The sequence below is a fragment of the Lynx rufus genome, unplaced genomic scaffold (assembly GCF_022079265.1).
Source record: "Lynx rufus isolate CCGP_SWC_20201006 ecotype Redwood Valley unplaced genomic scaffold, mLynRuf1.p SCAF_19, whole genome shotgun sequence".
Taxonomy (NCBI): domain Eukaryota; kingdom Metazoa; phylum Chordata; class Mammalia; order Carnivora; family Felidae; genus Lynx; species Lynx rufus.
In genome coordinates this window covers 14155508-14172041 of record NW_025814833.1, presented here as the reverse complement: position 1 = coordinate 14172041, position 16534 = coordinate 14155508, and the positions used below count along the sequence as shown (strand labels likewise).

The 16534-nt window shown below is 44.6% G+C and overlaps 1 protein-coding gene across 4 annotated transcripts in view; it reads left to right on the top strand.

The window, feature by feature from the left end:
* Window positions 1-16534, top strand: part of LOC124514001 (A-kinase anchor protein 17B-like) — a 53348-nt gene that overhangs the window by 31666 nt on the left and 5148 nt on the right. For 3 of the 4 annotated variants that reach the window (XM_047082107.1, XM_047082106.1, XM_047082108.1), the window contains 3 exons: window positions 10339-11107; window positions 12575-12705; window positions 15111-15378. In XM_047082107.1, coding sequence (XP_046938063.1) covers window positions 10355-11107; window positions 12575-12705; window positions 15111-15378 — 1152 coding nt within the window. In that variant the 5' untranslated portion in view covers window positions 10339-10354. The remainder of the gene's footprint in view (window positions 1-10338; window positions 11108-12574; window positions 12706-15110; window positions 15379-16534) is intronic. The other variant, XM_047082109.1, reaches the window with a different exon arrangement.

The window sequence follows — 16534 nt, the reverse complement described above, 5'->3', positions numbered from 1 at the left end:
AGATCAGTGGTTACCACAGGGGAAAGGAGATGGGGGTTGAGCAAAAGGGGTAAAGGGGGTCAATTGTAGGGTGTTGGATGGTAATTAGACTTCTGGGAGTGATCGCTTTGTAGTGCATACGCATGTCAAATCACAATGTTGTACACCTGAAGCTTACAGAATAAAACGATTCTCCTCCTATACCTTAGAACAGATTTTCTTTGAGTGCTGGCAGAAGAGATTCTCCCTCAGCAGGACTCCGGTATGGCCACTAATGTATCATTGCGGAATGGCTGTGGCTCTCCAAAAGTCCCTTGTTGTCTGTTCCAAAAGCCCCCAGTGCCCCAATAAGCCCTCTAGGACCATCTCGATTTGGAAATTTAGTCATTCTGTGCGTCCTATATTGGCTCCATTCCTGTTACTGCCACTCATTTTAATTATGTGACTTTTAGTTTTTTCAAGATCAGAGCATATGGTCAGCCTCGGTTTTAAAATTGCTGTTTGGGTTAATGATGTGTCGAAACACGTGAATATTTATCCATGACCTCTTGGCTGGAGAGCCAGGGAATATTTCTATTTGGTCAAGGCTCACTGGGACTGTGTACTAGCCAGGAGCCTGGAAATTGGCTAGGTTGCTTTGATCCATATGCGTCTCAGCTGCCCCACTGCCTATAAATATGTTGATACAATTTTATACATCTTAAATGCTTTCAAAATGACTAACTTTAAGGTTCAAAGGCCTGGAGAAAAAAGAAAGGCAGCAAAGAACTCCTTTGAAAGAGGATATGGAGTTGTGCAGATGGTCCTATTTTTTTCTCCACTGTTTTTAAAAACATGCCTCGTTGAAATGGCTTTGCTGGCACTCCGATAGCAAATATTTATGAGTGTGAGTAAAAGCGAGAGAGAATGAATGATGGACACGTATGCTTATGATTCAAATGCTTTTAAAGTTGTAAAGTTATACTTTTGATCTGAGAGCCCTGAGATGTAGCAGAGGAATCTCTCTAAGTATCTTCTGAGATGAAGGAAGGTATTAGAGGGACCTTGGATGCAGAATTTCTGGAATTTTCACTGCTGGTTAAAACAACCATTTTACACTCGTGAGAGCATCTCAAGACTGGCTTCTTTTGTCCGTTCTCTTATGCTACTGCGATTTGGTCAGCTTTGCCGCTGGGTATAGAGGCAAGGAAAAAGAGGCGGACAGATGACTAGAGAGAGCAATCTTTTTCTCTGAGAATCTGCTAGAAATGTCCTGGTATTGGGAGCATGTTGAGTGAAATGCCTTGGTAAAGCTGTATACACAAGATACTGCTGGAATGCACGCTGTGTAAACATTGTTGAATGACTACAATTTTTTAAGGTTGGAGGAGCTCTCGTTTGCCTCTGCAAAGCTGTTAAGGAATAGGTGGTCTCAGAAGTGTTGCTTTTAGGGGGGCCTGGCTGGCTTGGTTGGCCGAGCATGTGACTCTTGATCTTGGGGGGTTGTGGGTTCAAGTCCCATGTTGGGTGTGGAGATTACTTAAAAATGAAATCCTTCAACGAAGCAAAACAAAAAGTGTTGCTTTTATTTATTTATTTTTGAGAGGGGAGAGGGGCGGAGAGAGAGAGAGAGAGAGGGGGAGAGAGAAAGAGAGAGAGAGAGAGAGAGAGAGAGAGAATCCCAAGCAGGCTCTGTGCTGTCAGCAGATAGGAGCTTGATCTCACAAACTGTGAGCTCATGACCTGAGCCGAAATCCAGAGTCTGACACTTAACTGACTGAGCCACCCAGGTGCCCCAATGTTTATTTATTTTTGAGAGAGAGAGAGAGCAGGGAGGGAGAAGCAGAGAAACAGGGGGACAGAGGATCCGAAGCAGGCTCCGCGCTGACTGCAGTGAATCTGATGTGGGGCTCGAACTCTTGAACCGCTAGATCATGACCTGAGCTGCAGTTGGTCAATCGACTGAGCCACCCAGGCGCCCCGATATATGTTTTTTAGACACGTTTTTAATGGAAGTATAATTGACATAGAGTGTTGTATTAATTTCAGGTGTACAACATAATGACTCAATGACTTTATACATTACTCAGTGCGCACCACGATAAGTGTGGTCACCATCTGTCACCAAAGAGTGCTATTACCATCTTATTGACCATATTCTCCATGCCTCAGTCTTTTTATTTTATTATTGTTTTGTCATCCCTTTTTATTGATGCGTAGTTAACATACAGTGTTATATTAGTTTCAAGTGTGCAATAAAATGATCCAACAATTCCATACACTGCTCAGTGCTCATCACCATAAGTACACTGTCAGTTCCCATTATCTATGTCGCCTGTCCCCCCACCTGCCACCCCTCTGGCAACCCTCAGTTTGTTCTCTGTGTTTAAGAGTCTGGTTTTTTGTTTGTCTCCTTTTTCCTTTGCTTTGTTTCTCAAGTTCCACACATGCAGTAATCCCAACCTGAAATTTTATCCTGGGGAAATAGTTCAACAGAAGTTTGACTCTAGATTCACAAAGATACATATTAACAATAATAGCCCGTGTTTATTAAGTGTTTACTGTGTGCCAGGCCCTGTTTTTAAGCGCTTTACAATTGCTCATTTGGTCCTTACATCAATGAAATGATACACTGTGGTGATACTTATACTAAATTGAGCAGACTGACATATGCATGGCTTACACAGTTTGCCCAAAATTACAGCTAGTAAGTGGTGAGAGTTGGGATGTAAACCCGGGCAGTGTGGTTCTAGAACCCACAATCTTATCCCTATACTGTATACTATAAAGGCATTATCCACAATAGAAACAAGGTGAAAATAACCCAGACCCTCCACAAGAGGAATGGTTCTATCAGTTATGGTGAGGTTCTTCGTAAACGAAACATTTCCAAACAAAACAGCATGAGCTTAAGACTATTCAAATTCTTGGCATCATGCCCTGAAATTCTGATTCAGTAGGTCTTTTTCACTCCATTCTCTAAATGAGGGTGTCCCCCTGGGTTGTGTCCTTAGCCATCTTCTTTCTGGATTTCTCTTTACCCATATGTGGCAAGTTACAATTTCCAAATCACTTTCTCATACATTATATCCCTTGATCCTTAAAGCCTCAGCTGACCCTATAATATTCTCCAGATACTGCTCCATTTCTCCTCCTCCTCCTCCTCCTCCTCCTCCTGCTCTTCCTCTTCTCCTCCTCCTCCTTCAGCTGTACGCCCAGTGTGGGGCTTGAAGTCATGACCCAAGATCAAGAGTCACATGCTCTACTGACTGAGCCAGCCAGGCGCCCCTGCTCCATTTCTTAAAATCCTAATTTACACACCATCTCTGCTTCTCTACTTCTTTTAAACTCTTCAACTTAATACAATCTGGATTTTGCCCTCAACAGTCCACAAGACCATGCTTGCTAAGATCACCAACAGCCTCTAATGCTGCCAAATTCAGTGGACACTTTTTTGGGGGGCCTGGCTGGCTTTGTTGGTAGAGAATGTGACTCTTGATCTTGGGGTTGTGAGTTCAAGTCCCACGTTGGGTGTAGAGATTACTTAAGAATAAAATCTTAAAAACATTTTTCGTGGACACTTCTCTATTCTCCCCTTACTTGACCTCTTTAAAATTTTTTTTAATGTTTATTTATTTATTTTGAGAGAGAGACAGAGCATGAGCGGGGGAGGAGCAGAGAGAGAGGGAGACACAGAATCCAAAGCAGCCTCCAGGCTCTGAGCTGTCAGCACGGAGCCCGATGCGGGGCTCGAACTCACAAACCGTGAGATCATGACCTGAGCCAAAGCCGGATGCTTAACCGACTGAGCCACTCAGGTGCCCCAGTACCTTACTTGACCTCTTAGGAGTAGTCAACACCACTGACTAATCCTCCTTCTTGAAACACTTCTACAGACTGGCTGCTTCTTCTGTCTTCTTCTTTTTTTTTTTAATTTTTTTTAACGTTTATTTATTTTTGAGACAGAGGTAGACAGAGCATGAACAGGGGAGGGGCAGAGAGAGAGGGAGACACAGAATCTGAAACAGGCTCCAGGCCCTGAGCTGTCAACACAGAGCCCGACGCGGGGCTCGAACTCACGACCGTGAGATCATGACCTGAGCTGAAGTCGGACGCTTAACCGACCGATCCACCCAGGCGCCCCAGCTTCTTCTGTCTTCTTGCTGAGACCTCCTCCTCATGCTGACTTCTAAATGTTAATTTTCCATGGGGATTGGTTCTATGTTTTCTCATTCCCGGAGGAGCTCATCTACACCTGTCATTTTATTTATTTTTAAAAAATGTTTGTTTTTTTTAAATGTTTATTGATTTATTTTGAGAGAAAGAGAGAGAGTCAGAGAGAGAGGGAAAGAATCAATCCCCAGCAGGCTCTACACCATCAGTGGGACCCCAATGCGGGGCTTGAACTCATGGAATCGTGAGATCATGACCTGAGCTGAAACCAAGAGTTGGATGCCTAACTGCTAAGCCACCCAGGCACCCCCCCCCTTTTCTTTTAAAGTTTATTCATTTATTGTGAGAGAGAGTTAACTGTTTATTGCGTATAGAAAAAAAAACAAACCCAAAGGCACAACCAAAAGTTCAGGGAAAACCCAAGGCACAGCGAATAGTTGTGTACACTGATGTGAATAGTTGTGTGAATAGTTGTGTTCACTGATGTACAGTCGGGAGACTGTCAAGAGCCACTGAAATTTTATAAAGAAGGAAGTCCTTGCTTAGCCAAAGGGCTATGCGGTAGAGTGGAACAATAACCCAAAGGGAAACAGACAAGAAATCACATGGTCCCCAAGACAGATGAGAAAGTAGCAGCTTCAATCCCTTAGCAGCTTCAAGAAGAAAATGGAACCTGGCAACAATACCAAAAAAAAAAAAAAAAAAAAAATCTAGTGCCTCAGTGGACCATAGGTTCATTATGAACTGACATATGCCTCAGTATTTTTAAAAATTAAGATTGGAAAATTAGCTCCCTATTCTGGGAGAGTATTTTAAGATGAAATATTCATGAACATTTAATTTTAAAGCCCACGAACAACAGGGAAAGATATGAGGACAACTGTCTAATTCATTATTGTTACTGTTTGGGGGAGCCAGGAGTTGGCCGTGGGGATTTTATTTTATTTTTTAAAAGTTTATTTATTTATTTAAGTCATCTGTACACCCGGCCTGGGGCTTGAACCCACCACCCCGAGATCAAGAGTCACGTGCTCCTCCGACTCGGAGGGGGGGGGCCTGCGTTGGGAACTTTAAAGGGGGTCATTATTGTTTGTTTGTGTTTTTAAGACCAATCTTGGGAAGGTCAGAAAATAGCTTAGGTGCTTCCTAATCCAGGTGTAGGGTCTTATCCCTGGAGAAAGAGCTGAGAACAATACTCTAGAGCAGAGAGGTCAAGGACTAGCACGCCAGAGAGTCCTGTAGATGTGTTTATTTGTACTCTGCACTGCTTTTAAATCGTTTAAATTGATTGCCAACATCTGAAAATCAGATTTCACGTAAGGACCTGGATTTCTGGTGCTTCTGGAAAACACGGGCGTTCTGGCCGGTCCTGGCCCTTCTTCCCTCATTGCAGCTGGAGCTGAGGAGGACTTGCCCTTTGAGATTGGCCCGTTCCTCAGTCTCTGCTCAGTTTACTTTGTTCACTGAGACCGTCTTGCTGTTGGCTGTAGTCATCCGAGTTATGGCTTCTGCTGTAGAATTTACTGCTTATTTTTGCTTCAGTGTGAGACGGAAGCGATAGCCAGTTTTTTGAAAACTGTCAAAAACACGGTTCATCAAACACTTTAAAATGGTATTTGGCTCATTTCTCTCCAAACTTGATAAGAGCCTTTTTTTTTTTTTTTTTTTTTTACACTTCAGGAAAGTGGAGAGATGTGGGTAAAGTATAGAAATTTGTTTTGTTATGTAGAAATCATCCTTGTGAGGGGTGTGAGGCATATGTTAAATCTCAAAACGGTGATGATTTTTAGTCGTCTTTGTGAATTTAATTTTAAGTAGAAGAAATTTTTAAATAAGATCTATTTATACCGGTCATAATTTTAAACAAGTGACTAAAAATGCATCTATTAAAAGTTTGATTAAGTCAGTAAATGTTTCATTAAAAACTACTTTCCCGGGGCGCCTGGGTGGCTCAGTCGGTTGAGCGTCCGACTTCAGCTCAGGTCGCGATCTCGTGGTCCGTGAGTTCGAGCCCCGCGTCAGGCTCTGGGCTGATGGCTCGGAGCCTGGAGCCTGCTTCTGATTCTGTGTCTCCCTCTCTCTCTGCCCCTCCCCCATTCATGCTCTGTCTCTCTCTGTCTCAAAAATAAATGAACATTGAAAAAAAAATTAAAAAGAAAAACTACTTTCCAAAAAATTCATAACTCAATTTCTGGACTTTATTCCTGTGCATACATAATTTGCACAAAATTATATCCAAATGACACTGTAATAAGTGGCTTTGAGCAGGTTTGATTTTGTTTTTTAAAGTAGGCTCCCTGGCCAGTGTGGGGCTTGAACTCATGACCCTGAGATCAAGAGTTGCATGCTCTACCAACTGAGCCAGCCAGACGCCCATGCTTTTTTCTTATTTTAAATTATTTCTCTAGGATAAGTTTCTAGAGCAGGTTACTTGATAAAGGAGATGAGAATTTTTATGATTCTTGGTTTGTTTGGCTAAATTATTCTAGAAAAAGATGATTTACATGGTCTCTAGCAAGATATGAAGATGCCTGTTTTTTTCTTCCCAAAACTCTCCCAGGAATTGGCTTTTATAACTTTTTATTCGTTTGTGTAAAGACTATTAAATGGAATTGTGTATCTATTTAGTGTTGAGAGAGAGAGAGAGACAGAGCGCGAGCAGGGGAGGGGCAGAGAGAGAGAGAGGGAGACACAGAATCCGAAGCAGCCTCTAGGCTCCGAGCTCTCAGCACAGAGCCCGACGCGGGGCTTGAACTTATACAAATCACAAGATCATGACCTGAGCTGAAGACGTACGCTTAACCGACTGAGCCACCCAGGTGCCCTTGTAATTGTATATCTTGAAACGAATTAAGAGTTCGATACATGTATCAGTTAGCTATTGTTGTGTAACAAACCATCCCCAAACTTAGTGGCTTAAACAACAGGGATTTATTTTTTCTCACAAGTCTATAGGTTGGCAGGACTGTTGTACTTGCTCACGTGTCAGTGGTCAGTTGGTGGGTTGGCTGGGGGCTGGCTGGTCTAGGACATCTTCCGAAATCAAGAGTCAGACGCTTAACCAACTGAGACACCCAAGCGCCCTGACTCTATCTCTTGATAGCAGTAACTCAAAGTCACATCGCAGAGTGTAGATACGGGGCTGGGTGGAAACTTGCGATTACTTTTACAACTCTTATATCACCACATTCAAATGACTGTTGTCCTTCAAAGTTGTCATCTTTCAAAGCTCTGCACTCATTCCAACGATGTACCCACGAATTAAAAAAGCAAGAATCAGAGCCTTTATTAGAATCTCCTTTTTTGGGGGGAGGCGGTTATAAGCCAGTTAAGAAAATCAGTTTGTTTTTTATAGTCAACCATTTTATTCAACGTTCTTGATTCTAGGTAATTTTTTTTTTAATTTTTATTTATTTTTGAGACAGAGACAGAGCATGAACGGGGGGAGGGTCAGAGAGAGAGGGAGACACAGAATCTAAGCAGGCTCCAGGCTCCGAGCTGTCAGCACAGAGCCCGATGCGGGGCTCGAACTCACAAACTGTGAGATCATGACCTGAGCCAAAGTCAGACGCTTAACCGACTGAGCCACCCAGGCGCCCCAATTCTAGGTAATTTTTGATAATTTCTAAATATCAAATCCACGATAAAAGAATTTCAAAATTGACCCCCGTCAAGGCTATTTAAAAGAATGTAACCCAGACTTTGAAATCAATCCAAAAGGAAGCATTCTGAAATGTTTAAGACAAAGGCTTGTCACTGGAATAAATGGGGAGAGCATGACGAACCTGATCACTTTGAAGTGGTTAACTACTCTGTGTGTATTTTTTCTGGAAGGTTTTTTAAAAGCTGTTGCTTTGAATTAGGTTGTGTAAACAAATACCTATTGACTGTAGATGAATTTGGGAGTTCTGTGTATCTTAGTTGAATATCACGTTAATTTTTCTCCCCTAAAGGAGCTTAGCGTTGACTCTCATTTAGGTTGCACGTTGCAGCAAAGTAACTGGATTTTTTTCCTCATTTTGCTATTTAGATAATGTTTTTGGAGAAAGAGAGCATGTTTGTTTTCATAACACCCCAGTTCAGTGTTGCTATTATAAGAATTTCTAAGAACCTTAATATCTTAGATATAACCTTTGGAGGCCTTTAAAAAAACAGTCTACGCAAACTTTGTCTCCTCAAGGAAATTGACTGGGACTGTCCTTTATGGATAGTTATTAAAGAATTATGTACCTACAAAGTTAACCAAGATTTAGGAGTGGATTTTGTGTTAGAATTTCTATCATCTGGCCATGTATGCTTGAGTCTAAACCTCTCAGAAGTTGACATTGGAAGTTGACATAAAACATGAGAAACTCAGGTTTTATAGACTCTGGATATATCCACTTTAGAAAAAACTCCTTTATTGGAAAGTGCTATTTGAAGTCAGCAAATAGGAGCAGAAATCCTTGATTCCCAGTATTTGTAATCTTGGGGCACCTTGGGCAGCTTAAAAGAGTTTGTTAATAGGAAATGCCAGCAGGCACTCATGTTTGGGGGATTTTTAGGTCAAGGGCAAATTCACTTGGTCGTTCATTAGAAGAGGATGGTTCTTCTGCATTGGAACTTAGAGTTCAGTTTAGTTCATGTCAATAGACTGGGAGCATACGAGTGGATATGTCCACGTAAGACCTAGAAACCAACCTGGACCAAGGATGTTAAATCAGGTGCGTGTTCCCGAATGCGCTATGGGTGTTTTACTCTTGCCTCGTTTCTGTAGTACCCCCAGCCAGTTTTTCTGGGATTTGACCTTTGAGATCAATCATGCAATAGATTGGAGATTTGGAATCTTGGGGTCTCAATGTATGGGCAAGTCACTGAATTTTTCTGAATCTGTCTGAATTTCCCTATCTGTAAAACAGGCATGAAAATTCTTATAGGTTGCTTCGTGAATCAAATGAGATAAAATAACACTTTTGCCACAAATAAAGAATCATCATAGCTTGTGTTTATTGAGAACTTCCTTTGTGCCGGGCACTATTCTTAAGCTTTCACATGTACTTGCTCATTGAATCCTCTCAGAAATCCTAGAATCTCAATTTTTCAGTGAAGGAAACTGAAACACAGTACAGTTGGCCCTTGAACAACACAGGTTTGAACTGTGCGGGTCCATTTATACACGGATTTCTTTGCGATCAATACAGTACAGTACCATAAATGTATTTTCCCTTATGATTTTCTTTTCTTTTTTAATGTTTATTTATTTTTGAGAGAGGGAGAGAGACAGAGCGTGAGTGGGGGAGGGACAGAGAAAGAGGGAGACACAGAATCGGAAGCAGGCTCCAGGCTCCGAGCGCTCAGCTCAGAGCCCGACGCGGGGCTCGAACTCACAAACCGTGAGATCGTGACCTGAGCCGAAGTCGGACGCTTAACCGACGGAGCCACCCAGGCGCCCCTTTTCTTCTTTTTTTTTAAGTTTATTTATTCACTCAGAGAGAAAGAGAGAGAGTGTGCAAGTGGGGGAGGGGCAGAGAGAGAGAGAGAGAGAGAGAGAGAGAGAATCCCAAGCAGGCTCCTCACTGTCAGCACAAAGCCCAGCGTGGGGCTCGAACTCATGAACCGTGAGATCATGACCCGAGCCGAAGTCAGACACTTAACCGACCGAACCCCCCAGGCGCCCCTTCTTCTTCTTCTTCTTTTTAAAGTAACCTCTACACCCAATGCGGTGCTCAAACTCAGAACCCCAAGATCGAGAGTTGCATGCTCCACTGTCTGAGCCAGCCAGGCGCCCCCATTTTTTTCCTTCCTTCTGATTTTCTTAAGAACATTTTCTTTCCTCTAGCTTACTTCATTGTAAGAATACGGTATATCATCCATATAACATGCAAAATATGTGTCCCTCGATTGTTTCTGTTGTCGGTAAGGCTCTGGTTAACAGTAGGCGATTAGTAGTTGGGTTTGGGGGCGGCCAAAATTATGCGTGGATTTTCAACCGCATGAGGGTGAGGGGGGTTGGTGCCCCTCACCCCCGTCCTGTTCAAGGGCCAACTGTATACGGAAACTTTGAAACCCCTAAAACACATTAAACGAATGCGAGCTGTTGTCTTCATTCTCCCCAAAGTGCGCTTTCCCCTATCAGTTGACCTGAAGTCCGGGAATGCTAGCAGCCTTCGAAGTGCAAATCCGTGTTTTGCTCCATCTGTATGAAAATGTTCTCTCTCACCCTCTAAGGTTTCCGGGGGCTACCATGACGGTCACCGTGGTGTATGATAACTCTGAGGCCACAGAGCTGTGTGCAGCTCAGCACCTCTACCTCAAGCCCATAGCAAAACTGATGATCAATGTATTGCTCCCAGAGAGCTCAGAACCCATGAGACCCTTCTCCAACTGGGAAGTTCTCGACCAGCTTAAGAGCCTAATTTGCCCTGATCAGTTCACCACAGTCCGGCTCTCTAAGAGTACCAAGGACTTCATCCGGTTCGAGGGGGAGGCCGAAACGCGAAGTCTGGTTCAGATCTTGAAGGCAAAGTTACATGGAAAGATCATCAAGCTAAACGGTTTGAAAACAGACTTAAAAGTAGTGGCTACGGACGCCCAGGGAGAGTGGGAGCGCTTCCCCAGGGAGAAGGAGGCCTCATCGAGTGATGGGGCTGAAGAGCAGGACCAGGATAAGAGCCCCGACTCTATATATTTTGAAGGCTTGCCCTGCAAATGGTTTGCACCTAAAGGTTCCAGCGGGGAGAAGCCCTGTGAAGAGATCCTCCGGGTGGTCTTTGAAAGCTTTGGGAAGATCAAGAATGTGGATATCCCTATGCTAGACCCCTACCGAGAAGTGACGACTGGTGGGAACTTCGGGGGCTTCGGCTTCGGCTTGCAGACGTTTGAGGCCTTTATACAGTACCAGGAGTCGACGGACTTTGTGAAAGCCATGGAGTCCCTTCGAGGTATGAAGCTAATGCTCAAAGGAGATGATGGGAAAGCTCTGGCCTGTAACATCAAGGTAAGAAGGAGCCAGAATTTCTTTCATTCCCCACTGTCCAGGTGGTCCTGAGCAAAAGCTGGAAGGAAGCATCTAGAATAAATTTCCTTAGACCCCACCAGGCTCTGATTGACAGCTAATGTGGAGATTTGTGTTGTCACTAATAAATGGATGTTTAGGAATAAAAATAATCCGGATTTGAACATTCTCTGCTAGCAGGCATGCTGCTGGCTGGGGTTTTGTTATTATCCGGGGTTCTGCCCTAACTTCTCCAGGGCACTGAAGAATTCCTCTGGCCCTTATGGAACTGTCTCGTATGCCTGTTCTATTTGGCGAGTTGCTGAGAGAGAGGGATACATGCAGTTTGAAACCACAGGAGAGCGGTTTACTCCCTCTGTCCTCTTGGGGCAACAGCTTACATTTGCAGGATGTCTGTCAGGTAAATTGTTGGAACGTAACCTCAACAAGCTTGGATGCTTTCCTTTCAAGATCATCCTGTCTGTCCAGTCATGCCACCTCATCGATGTCTGAATGCTTGGGCATCTTCTTAGAGAGAGTGCGTGCAAGTGGGGGAGAGGGGCGGGGGGGGAGGGAGGGGAAGAGAGAGAGAGAGAGAGAGAGAGAATGAGAATATCTTAAGCAGGCTCTACACTCAGCACAGAGTCCAACCTGAGGCTTGATCCCACAACCCTTTGATCATGACCAAAATCAAGAGTCAGACGTTCAACCAATTCAGCCACCCGGGCACCCCTAAAATATATCTTTTTAAATTAGGAGCTATTCAGCCAGACAAAAGATATAACACGTACCATGGTGACCACCCATGTACCCATTGCCCGGCTTACAAAAGAAAACATCACCAGTGAGATGAGACCCCGTTCCCCTTCCTCCCCTCAAAGATAGCCATGATTGTGAATTTGGTGTTTATCATCCTTGTGTATATTTAAAGGGCTATTTCTGTCTCCTTTTATTTTTCGAGCAAATGTGTTTGTAGTGCCTCGATCTGACTTCCACTGTATTTTGAGATTTGCAAAGTAGCTTAATAATCACTACAGTCCGATGTCTGTATCCCATTAGGTCAGTTTTCTTGCCTCTTCGCTCCCCACCCCCTCTGCTCCCCACCCCCCATTTTTTGACTATTTTTGTCTCTGATGATTAAAAAAAAATACATGAACTCAGTTGATTGCTATAACAAACCAGAGGTAATGTACTCACATCCCTCAGACCCTGTGCCCAAAATGACACCGTGATGTCATCTATAGCTATATTAGAGCTCCTCAAGGGTTCTGCCAAAGGAAATTCGACAGGGCTGTTTGGCAGGTGACCACGAAGCAGCGGAACCATCTGGACACTGGGATGCAGAGAGGGCATTTTGAACTCCTTGGGTTTTGGATGGTAATGTACATACCCGTTCCATCTCACTGACCTGGGACATACCCAGCCAGCTGGCAAACTTTTCTAATGAAGCTCTGCATTGTTTGTGGGCAGGTTATGTTTGATAGGACCAAACATTTCAGCGAAGGAGCCATAAGGAGGAGAAATCAAGAAAGGCTAAAATTACAAGAACTAGAGGAAGAAAGGAAAAAAGAAAAGAGGAGAGACGAGGAAGAGGCTGCGAGGTGAGGAGACCGACTTTAACAAAGAGGGTTTTTCACTTCCGATGAGTGGATTTTTCCCTTTGGGTGAATAGGTGACAATGAGGTGGGGGGCAGTAGGAATTGCTGCAGATTGGAAAATTCTGTGGAAGCCTGTCGTCTTCCGACTGTGCTGTTACAAAACCAAAATGGCCAAACAACTGAAAACGGGAAACTTAAAAAGAAGGTTCTCAGGGAGAACAAGTAATGAGCTAGATTAAGATATCTGGGAAGAAAGGATTAAAAAAGAAAGGATCAGGGGCTTTTATAATGAAAATCCCAGCCCACCAAATCAACAAGTATACCAATTTACCCCCCACTTTACCAAATTTTACCTTGCCTACCAATTTAAATAAAAACAAATTCTTTTTGGGACTGGAAAAGATTTTCTTCCACAAAATGCTCAGCAGTCAAACCAACTGACAGGCAGGAAGGCATGTATTTCTTGGCATTCTATTTCCTGTTGGCCTAAGGTCTTTCGCTGAATTTAAGGAGCCCCCATGTTTATTTCTTTGAGCTTCTCCTGGTCTTGAAATTAGGGACTTGGGCCTAGAAAGGGCGATTGGATTGCCAAAGGTTTGCCAAGAAGGTACAAATGGGCTGGAACTACAGGGCTCTCAAAACAAGTCTTACGTGGGGCGCCTGGGTGGCTCGGTCGGTGAAGCGTCCGACTTCGGCTCGGGTCATCATCTCACAGTTCCATGAGTTGGAGCCCCGCACTGGGCTCTGTGTGGACAGCTCGGAGCCTGGACCCTGCTTCAGAGTCTGTGTCTCCCTCTCTCTCCACCCCTCCTCCGTTCACGCTTTGTCTCTCTGTCTCAAAAATAACATAAACATTAAAAAATTAAAAAAAACCAAACAAGTCTTACCTCTTGGCCCCTCCACTTCCATGTTTATTCTTGCAGTCTTTCATGTGAATTATAGCTGTTCAAAAAAGGAGAGAAAGGGTACCCCTTCATGGACCTTTCATTTTTTTGGCTGGTGGGGTAATAGGAGTTGATTGAGATCATGTCTGTGAAACTTGGCCAGAAACTGAGCCCAGTCAAGGTAACTGTCGCCCCAAATTTCTGGACAAAACATGCAGTTTAGATAATCCTTCAGCTTTTGGCTAAGTCCTCACTCAGGTAACTGTCCCTTCTTTCTCCTTCCCCACGTTTCCATAAGGGCCTAACCAAAACAGTTTCATTTTTCAGAGAACAGCTATAAACAAAGCCCATATTCTTCTTCTTTTTTTAAGTTTATTTATTTATTTTGAGAGAGAGAGAGAGAGAGAACGAACACAAGCAGGGAAGGGGCAGAGAAGAGAGAATCCCAAGCAGGCTCCACGCCATCAGCGCAGAGCCCAACTCGGGGCTTGAACTCACGAACCGTGGGGCCCTGACCTGAGCTGAGATCAAGAGCCTCACGAACCGTGAGGTCCTGACCTGAGCTGAGATCAAGAGCCCAACGCTTAACTGACGGAGCCACCCAGGTGCCCCAAAGCCTGTATTTTTCTAAGCCAGTATGTTTTTTTTTTTTTATACTGCATATGTACTTTTTTTTTTTATATATGAAATTTATTGACAAATTGGTTTCCATACAACACCCAGTGCTCATCCCAAAAGGTGCCCTCCTCAATACCCATCACCCACCCTCCCCTCCCTCCCACCCCCCATCAACCCTCAGTTTGTTCTCAGTTTTTAACAGTCTCTTATGCTTAAGCCAGTATGTTTTTATGATAGTGTACTGTGTTAAGTACCAGTTCTCATCCGTAAGATTTTCTGAGTGCCTTGACTTCCCTGTTTTATAAGCCAAGGTGAAGTCAACTCCACGGAAGGTTTTGATCTCAAGAGAAATGAAATCAGCACTGTGACAGCTGAGTCCACGAGCTGGACTGCTTGTGGTTTGAGAAAGTGGGGACTTCTAGAAGCCCCTCCTTTGAATTCTGTAGCCTTCCTTTTGTACACTCTCTCCTGTACATGCTTCTAACCAACCAGCTCAATTTTGTGTCCTTCTGTTTCGACTGATGCACATGGAGCCTTTTTTTTTTTTTAAGTTTATTTATTTATTTTGAGAGGGCGAGATCAGGGGAGGGGCAGAGAGGGAGAGGGAATTCCAAGCAGGCTCTGCGTTGTCAGCACAGAGCCCGACGCAGGGTTCGAACTCACGAACCATGGGATCATGGCCTGAGCCGGAATCAAGAGTCAGAGGCTTAACTGACTGAGCCACCCCGGTGCCCCATGCGTGGTGTCTTATTCCCTAAGTTGTCTGTGTCAGGCCCTGGGGTTCGCACTGAGTGATTCCTGGAAACCTAAATGATCCATCCTCCCCGGGCAGTGGGGAGGGAGCTGGAAGGAGAGCAAATGCCTAATAAATACCTTCTGAATGACTGAATCTTCATCATTGTCCAGGAAAAGAAAAGAGGAGGAGAGGAGAGCCCAGGAAAAGAGGAGGAGGGCCAGGGTCAGGCGGCGAGCCCTGAAGGAAAGAGACAGACACCGGCGAAGGAAACAGAAGGAACCAGCCAAAGCTGAAGCTGCGCGTGAGCCCGACTCTTGGGAAGAGTGGGAGGAGAGGAAGTGCCTGCTGGCTCAGAGGAGGGGGGAGGCCCTTCGGTTGCTACGCGTCCTCTTGAGGAAAATTGCAGTAAGGCTCTTTCTCGATCAGCCATCACTTTTGGTAGGTACTGATCTCTGTGAGGCACACTTCTACGCCGAAGCAGTGGCCTGTTTCAAATCGACTCCATGGAAGACTCTTTGCCTTCCTTGGGATTCGTTTTCAATAGGCTGATCTCCAGTAGCCCAGTTGTGGATTTGCGAAAGAGGTACCCAAATGGTCCAAAGCCCTTGTGTCTCGCCCTTACGGTCTGGCACACTGTGTGTTCCCGAACTCCAGGAGGGTCTGACCCAGAGCCCTATAGCTAGTGTATCTTCTCTGAGTTTCTCATGGATATAACGGAAGGCGCCAGGGCGAGGGAAGGGGTGTTAGGTGGGTAGCCTTCCATTAACTTGTCCGTTCATCTGCAACAGGTTTGGATGGGAAGGAAGAACCTTGAACAGAGACCTTAGGGTAGCAGGTTCATGTTAGTCTAGTCTTAAACTATTTGCTAAGGAATTTCTCACATCACAGAGCAATTGTTTTGTTTGGAGAGTTTCCGTTTTGGAGTTTTGGGTTTTGCTGTTGTTGTTGTTGTTGTTGTTGTTTTTGGTTTTTGCCCCACTTTACTGACCTAAAGATAACCAGGCTCCACAGATATCCTGGAGTGAAGGTCAGAAAGGTTCCCAAGTTATTAATTTAAAAATGCGTATTCAGTGTTTTTATTTATTTATTTTTTTTTTTTTGAGAGAGAGAAAGAGCGAGAGAGAGAGAGGGAGAGCAGGGGAGGAGCCGAGAGAGAGGGAGACAGAGGATCCAAAGCAGGCTCCTCGGTGACAACAGAGAGCCCCTTGCGGGGCTCGAACTCCCGGACCGCGAGATCGTGACCTGGCTGAAGTCGGGCGCTCAACCGACTGCGCCACCCAGGCGCCCCTCACATAGACTTTCTAATAAGGCTAGCTGAATCTTTTAAATTTACCTTACTGATCTCTGGGGGCGACCCCTTTTTAAGAATTTACCTTTTTACACGTGTGTGGTGCCTAATTCTTGGCCCCACTGATACCACGTACTGATTGCGTGCGGTCCTCAGGTTTGGATCCCGGGTAACGGGTGGGCACTGTCCCGATTGACGCGAGCCGTCAGTGAGGGCACGGTGCACACTCTCCCCGAGGCGTGGGGCCCGTGGGCAGCACCTTTAACCTGCCCTTTGGTTGCGCAGAGCAGACAACACAGGCAGAAC